The 13,150-nt window shown below is 36.2% G+C and overlaps 1 protein-coding gene across 1 annotated transcript in view; it reads left to right on the forward strand.

Annotated features, from left to right (window-relative positions):
* Positions 1 to 13,150, forward strand: part of LOC129950289 (calcitonin gene-related peptide type 1 receptor) — a 148,448-nt gene that overhangs the window by 103,506 nt on the left and 31,792 nt on the right. Inside the window, 2 exon segments of the mRNA XM_056062183.1 lie at positions 11,666 to 11,772; positions 11,874 to 11,965. Of these exon segments, the coding sequence (XP_055918158.1) occupies positions 11,666 to 11,772; positions 11,874 to 11,965 (199 nt within the window).

The raw sequence follows: 13,150 nt of genomic DNA on the forward strand, positions 1-13,150 counted from the left end.
AACGTTTATAACCTTTTACCTTCTATAAAAAAAAAATCTTGTTCCAATCATATACGAGAAATAATTGTTCTACTATTATTTATTATTTTTGCAAAAAATCACTTAAATGGATCTCCGAAGAAGACTGCTTGGTTTTATGGCTCTTAACGAAATAAAGGCATTAAATGCAACTGGAATGTAAGTCTTTTTCTAGTCATGGATTTTATTTCCCGTAATACAAGAGATTCTGTTTTAACAAAAGAAAATCAAGCAAAAGACCACCTCTGTCCTATTTCATCCACTAAAGCATCCTTAATTTCAAGATGTAAGCTGTTTTGCATATTTTTTATATGATGCATTCTTTCCATAACAAATCTCTTAGCCAATGGAAATGGGAACCAATATATACAAGGGTCTTTCAAGTGTAATCCTATGACTTTGTTGGCTTTGACGAATACCTATTTCGACTTTACAAACATTCTGAAAAACTTTGTCAAAAATAACTTTCAGGCAATTAACATAATATCAATTGATTTTTTAAAAAATCACATGACCGAAATTCACTTAATTATGAGTATTAAAAAAGGAAGAAGAGAGAAAACGTGGAGCTTATTGTTGCTGCCCTTTAAGATAATTATTATTTTGCCTCAAGACAAATTCTTATGAACTCCTAAGAATGCATAAGTAGCTAGTTAATAATTGAAATTAGTTAAATATGTTTTTTGTCGAGATACTCAAGAAGTGTTTGGTAGGAATTTTTTTTTGTAAAATTCTTCAATTTTTTTTTCAAAATGTTGACAATATCTTAAATTGTTTAAAGATGTTCAAATCGAATATCGATTTTTAACAATACTCAGTACTATATAATTAGGTCCTTTTTCCCGCCTGTCAAATTGTCTAAAAGTTCAACAAAATATTAATAACAACATTTTGTTTGAAATATAAAAATTTGAACTCAATATCTTTCTTTGTTCTCGTTATAGTTGAGTTGAAAACGGTTTCTTTTCAATTATTTTATGAGTTTGTAATATTTTCGTGTTTTGTAAGAAAAGTTGTCAATTGAATTTTTCTCAAAAATAAACTGAAAGTTAGCAACAGCAAAATAAGTTCGATTCCAATTGTTCCAGAGTTTTTTTAGTCGAAAACCAATTTTAAGCAATTTTAAAAGTATTTTTTGCAAGTTTTTGTTTCTTCTATAAAAATGATATCTACAGAATGGAATTTTTAGGACTCCTATTAAACGTCAACAATAAAGAAATTTGACATATGACATCGTTCTTAGGTCAATACCTTTAATTAGTCACGCGATATCGATAATCAAATATCCATTCCAAATAATTTTCAACGTTGAAAGCAATATTTTTCGTAAGATAAAATTAGTTTGAAGCCATTTTTTTTATTTTTACTAAGATATGTTATTGTAATCGGCCCGATTTGCCGAATTGAAAATTTTGACATTTCTCGACGTTTCAAGGTCCCTAGAGTCAAAATAAAAAAAATTTAAGAAAGATGTCTGTGCGAACGTTCGTACGTTCGAGACGTATTTTGCGTCGTCCATAGCTCAAGAACTACATGAGATATCAACTTCAAATAAATGTTGTTAAAATGCAATAACGTTTTTAACATCTGGTAAAATTTTGAGAAAAATCAAATAGATAGTTTTTTTTATAAAAAATAAAAACCTAAAAAAATATTACTCAAAGTTGGTAAAAATTGAATTTCGACTTAAATATCTTTTAAAAAACTTGAGATTATGGCTTCAAACTTATTTTATCTTTTAAGAAACATTGACATTAACATTAACATCAGCATTCAGAAAATCAAATGTTCAGTTTTTTCATAACAAAAAATACAAACCTAAAAAAAGAAAAAATACCAAAATTTGGTAAAAATTTATTTTCGATACCAATAGCTTTTCCAAAATTCTGTATTTAATTTAATTTTTAATTTTTTTTATTTGACAGAAAATATTGTTCTCAATATTCAGTAGCTTCTATTATAAAAATCCAAAAGTCCGTTTTTTCATAAAAAAATAAAATCTACAAAAAATAGTACGCAAATTTGGTGAAAATTGAATTTCGGTTCTCAAATTAATTTTATTCATATAATCTGTAAAAATTGAAGACGTGCTACTAAAATCGAAAAAAAAATTGTTTTCGACTAAAAATCTATTTAACAAAGCTAGATTTTCAAACTAAACTATTTCTTAATATGAAAATTATTGTTGGTATTTTTAAATTTTTTAACAATAATTCAACTGACAACATTTTTAACTCAACACGAAAAGCAACAAACTTTTAAGCAAGACAAATCGACAGACGGGATGAGTGGGTCACATCCCAGCCTCTTTTTTAAATTTTGTTTTTAAACTTTCAATTAGATTTTTAGAAATAATTTCAAACCAAGATATTTGAGTAGATAATAAGTTTTTACCAAATTTAAGTAATATTTTTTAAGGTTTTAATTTCTTTGTCACTTCAATTTCTTTAAAACATTTGGGGATCAAACATTTTGTCGATTTTATTAAATTGCGAACTTGATCCTGAATACAAATACTTTTGCCAAAACAATACTTAGGTATATTTTAAAATTTTAAATTTACCTGTGTAATAAATTTGTCCTCAACAATTTAAATGTCGTTTGAGCTCTAGAGGGGAGGATACACAGAGATACGACTGCCGGAATCAGGGGACCCACTTTTTTCGACTTCTCTGCCATCGTAATATATTGTTTGATTGCCATATACAGTGGTGGACAAGAATTTAGCACGATTATTTGATGAAATGAAAAATCTTGTATTTAAAAGTTTTTGTTCGTTGAAAGCTGCAAGTTTATTTTATTTATATGCAATATGTTTTGCACAAGTTATACCTGTAAAAAGAGAATTTAAAAATTTGTTAAAACAGCTTCTTTTACCTGGTTTAGCACACTTTAAGTTTTAGATGGATAACATAACTTACCATTATGGAGGATTCACTATTTGGTAGGGAATCCTTTGTTTTTTTATGACTGCATTGATACTCCTAGAAAAACTTTCAACAAAAGTCACACATCGTTATCTTGGAATGCCATACCGTGCACCTTGAATGAACTACCATAATTCTTCCAAATTTTTCGGCTTTCTTTTTTCAGTTTGATATTTCATTCATCATTCCACAAATGTTCGATCAGGTTACGATCGGGTGATTGCACTGGCCACTTTAGAACGATAATTTTATTGACCTCTAAGCAATTCTTCACAAGTTGTAATGTGTGCTTAAAGTTATTATCATGCATAAATCTCAATACAAGTGCTAAATTTTCTACTGAAAATGGAATCATATGGTGTACCAGGATACTTTTGTACACGTGTTAGTCGTTTTTGGTGTCAATTTTTACTATAGGACCAACACCGTGCCAGGAAAATGCAGCCCAGATCATAATATTCCTACAACCATGCTTGACCGTTTTAACAGTATATCGAGGATTGTGTTGCATATTCTGTGAACGCCATAAATACTGTTTGCCATCTGAACCAAACCGACAGAATTTGAATTCGTCGATCCAAAGCACGTTTGTTCAAAAACTGAGTGGAATGTTCAGATTTGTTTTTGCAAACTCTAATCTGGCTATCAGGTTTTTTTTTAAACGATTGGCTTTTGCTGGACATCGCAACCACGTAAATATTGTTCATTTAAGTGGGCGTCTTTCCGTTCTTGATGATATGTTGACATCATAATTTTCTTTCAACTCGTTGCGGATGGCACTGGAGCTCTGAAACGGGTCCTTGGCAGGCAAGCGATAAATTACTTTGTCTTCTTTTGGTATGGTCTTCCTTTTACGAGCATATTGCTCGATACTTCGAATGGTTCCAAATTCTTCACAATGCCGAAGCGCGTTGTAAACAATTTTTGTGGAGTACTCCAACAGCTTATATATGTCAGAAACTGTACTTTCTTTGTCTTTCATCTGCAAAATTATTTTTTGTTTATCTTCAGAGCACTGTTGTCCTTTTTTCATGACTATTTAAGTAAATTTTGATTTATTTAATAAGTTGACATTAACAAATACCGGCTCAACTCGAAAAGTGCACTTTTGTTCAACTATACGGATTTACAAATGTATTCCGACTAAAATGTGTCAAATTTATGTCCAGCTAAATTTCGTTTGAATTACAAACTCATGCAGTTTTCTCAAAACGCAAACAAATTAATTTATTTAAAGTAACAGTTTAAAGTTTTTAACATGTTGTCAATGACTACTTAAAATTAAAAGTTGCTTAGAATAAAAAATGACATTCTTTCTTATATTCTTCAAGTGTGGTAAATTTTTGTCCAAAACTGTGTCTTATACATATATCGATGAACTGGAATTTTAAGGACAGTAACTTTGTCATTTGCATAGAAGGAGATCTTGCGTTAAATCCAGTATTTTGTGTAAGATATTGGCTAATTAATAATTCAAATTTTCGACCTCAAGCGAAGAACGATAGATGTCAAAAAATCAGAAAAAACTCGAAAATCACGCTATTTCGCCAAATCTAAAAATACATTTTTGTTTTTAAGAAAACTCGAAACAATTACATCCATTATTCTTTTTTTCGTCAAGTATTCTTCGCTTGGACAGAAAGCACTGTTTCCGTAAACTTAAATTGTCTCTCTAGAAATTTTTGACGTTGGTTTGGTATGAATAATTCAGGCTTTTGACTTCGGCGTCTGAACACAACATGGCAGAAAAATCGATACAAAATCCTTAGGTTCTTTCAGTTATTTCTAATTTTAGCTCCGATACATTACTTTCTGCACCATAACTGCAGTCTACCATTTGAAGCAAAATTAATTTTCTATACATTTTTAACCCAATCCCATCCTGATGCGCAATAAAAATTAAATAAATTAGGTAATTCCATGGAGAACCAAGGCCTAGTGATTTACAACTTTTAACCATTTTTGTGTGCGAGTAATGTTGTCAGAGATAGAAGGGGCCTACAGTTTATATGCCGAATCCGAACGGCTAATTTGAGAAAGAACTTTTTCATGACAAGAATTACTCTTGGAGGATTTCCCAATTCCTCGCAAGAAAAAAGTGAAGTGGAACAGGCAGGGATTGAACCCAAGACCCCTTGCATGACAGTCCAACGCACTTTTTTTTTTTTTTTTTTAAATTCATTTTTATTAATTCATTCTTAAACCTATCTTAAAGCTAGACAAAAATTCATAAAACTAGCCTAATTATCCATAACTTACAACTAACTTAATGGTCCCATACGGACACTCTAAGTTAAACTATAACACTTAAAACTAATGCCTTTCGGCCCTAAGATCTATTTTACTTCATTTTAATTTTATTTATTTTGTATTTATTAGAAAATTATGGGAAAAAACTAATATCAAGGTCCTTTTTTTATTTATACTTAAAAAACTACTTAAAATTAGGTCCTTAAATAAAACTTAAAGCTAACTTAAACTACCTATTCTACCTATAAACTACTTAAAACTAGAACAACCATAGCAGCAAATCTAACGTGTTTTGTTTTTATATTTTACTGTCTTTTTTGTATGTTTTTTTTTGTTTCTTTGTTTTTTTTTTTTTCTTTTATTTTTTTGTTTTTAATTTTTTTTTTTTTGTTTTTTTTTAAATTAATTTTTTTTGTATATTTTTTTTTTGTGCCACCATGCCTATTCTACTTAAAACTAAACCCTAAAACTATAAAACAAGTATGTAAGCCGGCCAAGGCTTAAACCCCATCCCGACCTACCCATTATCAAGTGCCGATTGAAGCCACCAAAACTGGTTCTCCTGCTTCACCCTATCAGTTCGGTCCCGTTCGGACACAGCCCTACTGAACCGAAGGAGCTCCGCTCCGCCTTTTGCCATGACGTCCCGACTGTACGGGAGTCGCCTATCCACGGTTCTTCGTCTGACGTGGTAGATTAACGGAACTGCCAATCTATCCTGTATCAGACCGCATCTATCTAAAAAGAGGAATGCCTCTGGGGGAATGAAGCCGCTCAAGCGTGCACTTTCAAAATACTCGTCGTTCGGATAGAACGCCCCGAAAATTAAATTGTTGGTCGAAGACATAGCTCTTGCAATGTGACCTCGAACGAGTTTTATCACGAAATTGTCAATTCTGTTGATTCGAGCCCCGTTGTATAGGACCTCGTTTGAATAGTAATGCACATAAGAAGATTCGGCTGTTCGATATAAGCCGGTACAGCGTCGTAAACACTGCCGCTCGAACACCCGAAACTTCTCCATCTGGGAAGGGGCAACGTTGAACCACACAGGACAACCATAAACGATCATTGGCCGTATGAGGGCCATGTAGCAAATTACCTTCACTCTGGTGTCAAGCCGACTGCTAAAAAACAGTCGTTTCGTCAGAGCGAAGGCTCCTCTGGCCCTGGTCAGAGCAGCATTTATATGTCTGTCGAAATATAAATACTGATCTAACCAGATACCGAGGTACTTCACTACACTTTTGCTCGCCAATGGCTGCCCGTGAAGATCAACGATGACCATCTTGCGCCAATTCTTACACGTATCCCTCGTGGCCTTAGCCAACGGAGTCCGGAACAGAATTGTCTCTGACTTCTGGACATTTATTTTCAGTTTCCAGTCGTCGCAATATCGCTGAATCTTGTCGAAATCACGCTGCAAGAGAATTCTAATAACCTCAACCTTTCGGGCCGTTCTGTACGCAATTAGATCGTCGGCGTACGCAATTGCCTTTGTAAGACTACCTATCAGATCGCTGGTGTAAATGCTGAAGAGAATCGGCGAATTCACCGCTCCCTGTTGAAGACCATTTTTAATTGAGAATGTTGTGGTAGAAGTTACATTGCCACTTTTGACAACAAACTTTCTACCGTTAAGCATATCATAAAGTATATACAACAATGGCTTGCTTATGCCAAGCCTGCTCAGTTTTAGGTAAAGACCCTCTAACCATACGGTGTCAAAGGCCTTTTCCAAATCAACCAGAACAGCACCTGTGCATTGTTGTTTTGATTTATTCCATTGGATATCAGAAACGAGTTTAGACGCAGCATGAATTGTGTCATGACCCGCCTTGAACCCGAACTGTTTATCCGGAATTATTTTGTTGTCCGCAGCCCACTTAGTCAGAGCCCTATTAATGATCTTTTCGAAAACTTTGCTGATGCTCGGAAGAAGACTTATCGACCGAAGATTTGACGGGTTGGAGTTGTCCTTTCCCTTTTTCGGGAGAGGATGAACCACAGCGGTCTTCCAATGCACTGGATAATATGCATTATTCAGTGCATTATTGAAGAGCGTGGTGTATATGTCAATTGCTTCCATCGGTAAATGTCTTAGTACAACGTTGGATATACCATCGACACCTGCTGACTTTTTGTTTTTTATTGAATTGAAGATGAGCTGAAGCTCAACCTTCGTCACTAACAAGGGACTTGGTCCCGTTTGCTCGGCGATTATGGCATTTGCCAAGGAATCGTCATTGAACCGCATGAAACCGCGGTTCTCAGATCGCCATTGTGTCATATCATTTCGAAGGTAAAAGTGATTAAGTAGGGCTCTGTTTTCCAGGTCGTGGTTGGGGCGAATGCTAACATTCACCTTGTACACTTGCTGGAAAGCAGCTCCCACCGCCTCCACTTTTTCCTTCGGATCTTCAATTATATAATAGTCATCGTCAAGGATGGCTTCTTCTGGATCTATTTGCGCTGTCATGAGTACGTCTCTGTTTTCTTCGATTCTTTGGAGTTTCAGACTCGGAAGGTCATTGTCGTTCTTTTTTCTGAATATCTTGTTGATTTTAGGGAACATACTAGGGTCGCTCGAATTAACTGACCGGATCTTGCGGTCCCAGTACTTGTTAATTGATAACCTGTAGTTCTCCTTAATCAACAGATTGACATTTTTTATTGACGACTTCAGTGTCCTAACCTCCAAGTCGTGTGGGTCTGTAAGTCGTCTGTACAAGTTTTTGAGTCTTGTCAGTAAGCCACTCTTGTGCTTTCGCAGTGCGTCGATTGTCGCGTTTCTGTAAGCGTCCATTTGGTCCCGTTCTCTGTACTTTGGGATTGTCCGTTCCATCGTTCGTTTTATTGTTTCGTCCATCTGTTGTAAATGTTGGTCGATTTCTGTATTTGTCAGGTTTCTGTTGTTTGGTGGGGCTATGTCACTCGAACGAAGTTCTCTCGCTAAGGCGTTGGTGAAACGAGGCCAACGCATCTTACTGTAATTGTAAGAGTGCGTTGCAACGTATTCCTCCAACTCCACGCGTTCGTTCGGAATCTGCATTATAGCAGCCAGTCCGCAGTGATCACTGTCGTACTCGACTGTCTGTAAGCAGTTTCGCGGGTGATTACCCACTTTGTCTGTAACTGTCAGTCTGGTGTCGTACAGCAAAAGGTCCAGAAAGGAGCCGCTTCTTGGATACGATGGCCTTTCAGTAGCCAGCAGGTCGACGCCATATTCAACGCTGTAAAGATTCATCAAATTAAAAAGATGATTACCTCTGGGATTACTATGTTGATTTCCCCAATCTTCATGTTTTGCGTTCAAATCACCGGCCAAGATGAAATAGTTTTCTTCCAAGCTCAGTTTCAGTTCCCTAAAAAGAATCTCGAGTTCTGAAGCAAAGTAAGTAACCTGCGGAGCTCCAGCCGCATAAGCCGCAATCATATACATCCGCTTCCCTTGAGTGAGAGAGATGCATACAACGCAAACTTCTAGCGTCTTGAGCTTTCGCAATTCATTGTTGTATATGACTTTATAATTAATGCCTTTTCGTATAAAGAGAGCGACACCACCCCCTTGAGTGGAGTCGGGCCGGTCTCTTCTTACGATATTGTAATTTTTATGAGTCAATTTGTGTTTGTGGTTTAGCTTAGTTTCGCTAGCCATAAACACATCGGGACTGTAGTCTTTCAACAATTGAAACATATTGGCTCTTCGTTCAATCCTAATCAGTGAATTTACATTCACAGCTAGGACTTTTAGGCGCGTCTCCGGCAGCGCGCCCATTATTGTCTAAATTGCGCCAGGCCAGGCAACAAAGAGTAGAGATGATCTACCCTTTTGCCTTGCTCCTTTATCTGACTTTGCAGTCCTGTTAGTTGACCTTGAATGCTCAACAACAAGGCTACAATGTCAGGCTGCACCTCTGGTGCCTTAGGCACAGGGGCCTTTGGGGCAACCGTTGGTGGAGCCTGTCTCGTGTTCCCATTCCCTGACGCCATTTGGGCGTAGGAAAATTTGGGATCTACGAATTTTTGTGTTGGAGCCTGTCGAACTGTTCGACTTATTTCGGCTTTTTGACTGGCCTGTTTCTGTTTCATTTCCTGGACCTTAGGGCAACCCCTATAGCTAGCCGGGTGCCCTTGGTTTCCACAAAGGACACACTTGAGCAGGGTCAAATCCTCAACCCGCTCATTCCCCAGCTTACATTCTCCTACTTTGTGGGTTTCTCCGCACCTGACACAACGCAACTGCATATTGCAGTTGGCATTGGCATGGCCAAACCTCTGGCACTTCGTACATTGTAGAATGTCGTCGTGCCTTTTTAATGTCTCCCAGCGTACAGCTTGATTGTCGAGAGTTGTGATTCTCTCGACACTATTCAAACTGCTTTGGGGCGATAATGTTACGAGGAACATTGGCAGCTTATAACCCCCTCGTCTTGACTTCACCGTAGTGAAAGGCTTGACCCCGATAAAATCGAGATCGTCACTGGCTTTTTGGCGGAGCTCAGCTAAGAGCTCCTCCGGTTCCGTGCAGGAACTTATGCCCTTCAGAAGGACCGTCTTAAACTTTTCACTTTTTGGCGTGTAGCTGAAGAACTCAGCTGTGGCCTCTTTTAACAATTCTTTCACAAGCTTGTATTCGGCCAGTGAGAAGCACTGGACCGAATAATTCTTTTCTTTTTCGCTTAAGAGTTTAATTAAAAATTTGCCCTTAGTGGCCGACTTACATACCTGTTTTATGTCGTCCAGGTCAACTCTATGAGTTCTTATCGGTGGTATTTTTTCTTTCTTGGGCTGTGGTTGTTTCTGTTGTTGCTGCTGCTGTTTCTGCTGCTGTTGCTGCTGCTGCTGCTGTTGTTTCTGCTGCTGCTGTTTCTGCTGCTGCTGTTTCTGCTCCTGTTGTTGCTGCTCCAATGCTTTAGTTGAGGTCGATGGGCCCTCAACATTTGGGCCTGTCACTGCTGATGGCGGTTTTTTCTTTTGCTCCGCTCCTGTGTTTTTGGTAGCGGGCTTGGTGTGTGGTTGGTTTTGCTGCTGTGGTTGTTGTTGCTGTTGTTTTTGCTGCAGTTGTTTTTGCTGCAGTTGTTTTTGTTGCCGTTGAGCTGCCTCTTGTTGTCGGCGCGCCTCTTGTTTTAATTTTAACTGGCTGAGGAGGGGCTCCATTTCCTCCTTGAGCTTTCTGAGGTTTTCCTCGAATTGGCTTATTTGTGCTTGTTTGGCTTGCAGGGCCTTTACAAGCGTTGTCTCCTCTTGGAGGTCCGCCTCTACCTCCAAAGCCTTCGTTGTCGGCGGGACTGGCTCTGGCTCCGATATGATTAGATGCATATTCGGAGACCTGAAGAGCCCCTCTCCACCTTCGGAAACATACTCTGTTTTCTCAGACTCGGCGTAGTCTGAGAACTCACTTTCGGTGGTAATTCCTCCTTTACCACCCTCCATCTCTTTCCTCATATCCCGCCGTTTAGCGGAGTTGGCCCTCTCCACTTTATTTGGGCTATGCTTCTTGATTTTTCTTTTTTTGTTGGTTGTTGCCTTTATCCATTGGTCAGATGCCTGACCTGATGTTATTGCGGTTGCTTGCGGTACCGCTGCTGGCACCACCGCAACATCGCCCGATGTGTTGGCAGAGGTATCTTTCGATACCCCTGCTTTCCTCTCCTTCTCCATCAGCTTTTCTTCCCAATCAATGAAGTCCACAATTTCTCGATTGTGGAAAAAAGCAAGAATGTTTTTCGTGCACTCCGCACGGGATTCGAACCCACGACCTCTGGATCCGTCTTCGGACGCCACCTCAACTCGGCTACCGATTAATTAAAAGAAAATGTGGCTTACTGCCTTCTTAAATAAAAAACCTTACAAATGCACTTTTTTGAAATTATCTACTTTCCACTTTTAACCACTTGTTAACTCTTTGAAAGTCAATTAACGACTGAGTCCAACGCACTAACCACCACGCTACGGATACTAGCCCACTTCTTCCTGAAATACAATTTGTGGAAGTGTACTAAGGCCTTTTTGAATTAAATTTATTTTGCCTGCAGACATGTTTTATATCCATTCATTTTGACATTGTAAGTCGAAATATTACGTACATTTTATGGTTATTTCCAATTATTTGATGGTGACAATTGTTTTACCTCACAGTGTAAATTTATTTTATTGCACTTAACTGTCAAAGTAAAATTGATATTTGCCACGATATTTAACAATAAATTACAAAGTATCTTCCGAAAGGAGTGATAAATTCCACCACCACCGTGTTTCCTCTTGTTTACAATGTTTTCAAAAGCAAAAAACTTTAATTGGCATAATTTCCTTTAGTTGTTATACTTTCAACATGTGTCAAATGTATAATTTGTGTTCCAACAGCAGTTTTGCATGTCATGTATCAAAATGATTGAATATTATCATGTAACTTACATATATGTACTTCCCTTTCCTTTCGTCCTTGATTTTGTTATCTTGTTTTACAGGATATGCCCATAAGGAATGTATGCCCGATGGTGAATGGTTTAGACATCCATCAAATAATAAGACTTGGTCAAATTACACAACATGTGTTAATTTTGACGACTTTGAGGTAAATATCATTTAATTTATTTTCTTTTTTATATTTCAAAAGAGTGAATAACACATTACATGGAATGTTCATAAATTTGATTTGTTTTTTTCTTTTCACAGTTGCGAATGAACATTAATTTAATTTATGAAACAGGATATGGGATATCCTTGGTTGCCATCTTGTTGTCCTTGGCAATTCTAGGGTACTTTAGGTAAGTGCATATGTAATATGTTTTTCTATATAACGTCACTAGGATGTTCAAAATGATATTCAAGTGTTTTATGTGCTCATGTAAACCATGATGTCGAGATGTAGATTAGAATTCTAATTTTAACTTAAGATGCTTTTTATATACATACACTTCAAAAATCATAAACTCGTGTCCAATTTTCCGTTGACCAAGTACTGGAAAAAAAAAAACAAATCTTTACCCAATAAAAGTTCAACAAACTCTCCTTATTTTATTCAAGAGGTTTTTGTATATTTTCACTTCATTTTCACAACTCTAAACAATAATATACTTTGTGTGTTGGAAAACATTTTATACTACAAAAAAAAGGTTGAAAGTGAAAGACAAACAAACATCAACAACTCTTGAAAATTCAAGTTGCCATTCCCTCTTGAAACTGCTGATGCTGATGCTTATGGCATTTGAAAGTGTATTTTCTCTTAAAAAGAAAATGAAAACGTTGCTCTACGATGGCTATACGGGGAATTGACTAACAGCAACAACAAAAATCGATATTCCAATAAGAAGGATTGTTTGAAATTAATTTAGAAGTTTGGTTTGTCTTAAATTGATAAAACATTTACAAAGCGTATTCATGCAAAAAAGAAAGTCAGAGAAAAATTGCAATTTTCGCTGAAAAGTATTTATCGCTACCAAGCAAATTGAAATACACTCCACATCAGTTGGTTGAGGCTATGCTCAATTATAATTAAAATATTTTACCACTGTAAGGTTTTATGTGATAATCTTAAATTGGTAGCTCATAGTTCATTTAAGGAATATTCATAAAATTTGATTTATGACAGAAGTTCAAAGTTTCAAAAAACAGTTCACACAGTTTCTTAAAATAGTTTTTCTTTTACAAATAGCCTTTCAAAATTGTTCTTATTCTTTATTTCTCTTAATCTACTCAACTGATTTCGATAAAAAATGTATGTTCAACTTAGTTACTGTCACAGAACAACAAATATTTTTCGGTGTATTTGAAATGATATCGACTGAATTTTTATAATATGTTTGTAGAAAAAAGAATAAAACTAAGATGTAGTTCAATACAATATGATCATATAACTTAATTTTGTGATTTTTATGTTTTCAAAAAAGGGTCTTAGAATCAACTTTTGTCTTAGGAAAAATAAAACCAAAACAAATTTAAAAAATACGCTA

This window comes from Eupeodes corollae, chromosome 3 (genome assembly GCF_945859685.1).
Source record: "Eupeodes corollae chromosome 3, idEupCoro1.1, whole genome shotgun sequence".
Taxonomy (NCBI): Eukaryota; Metazoa; Arthropoda; class Insecta; order Diptera; family Syrphidae; genus Eupeodes; species Eupeodes corollae.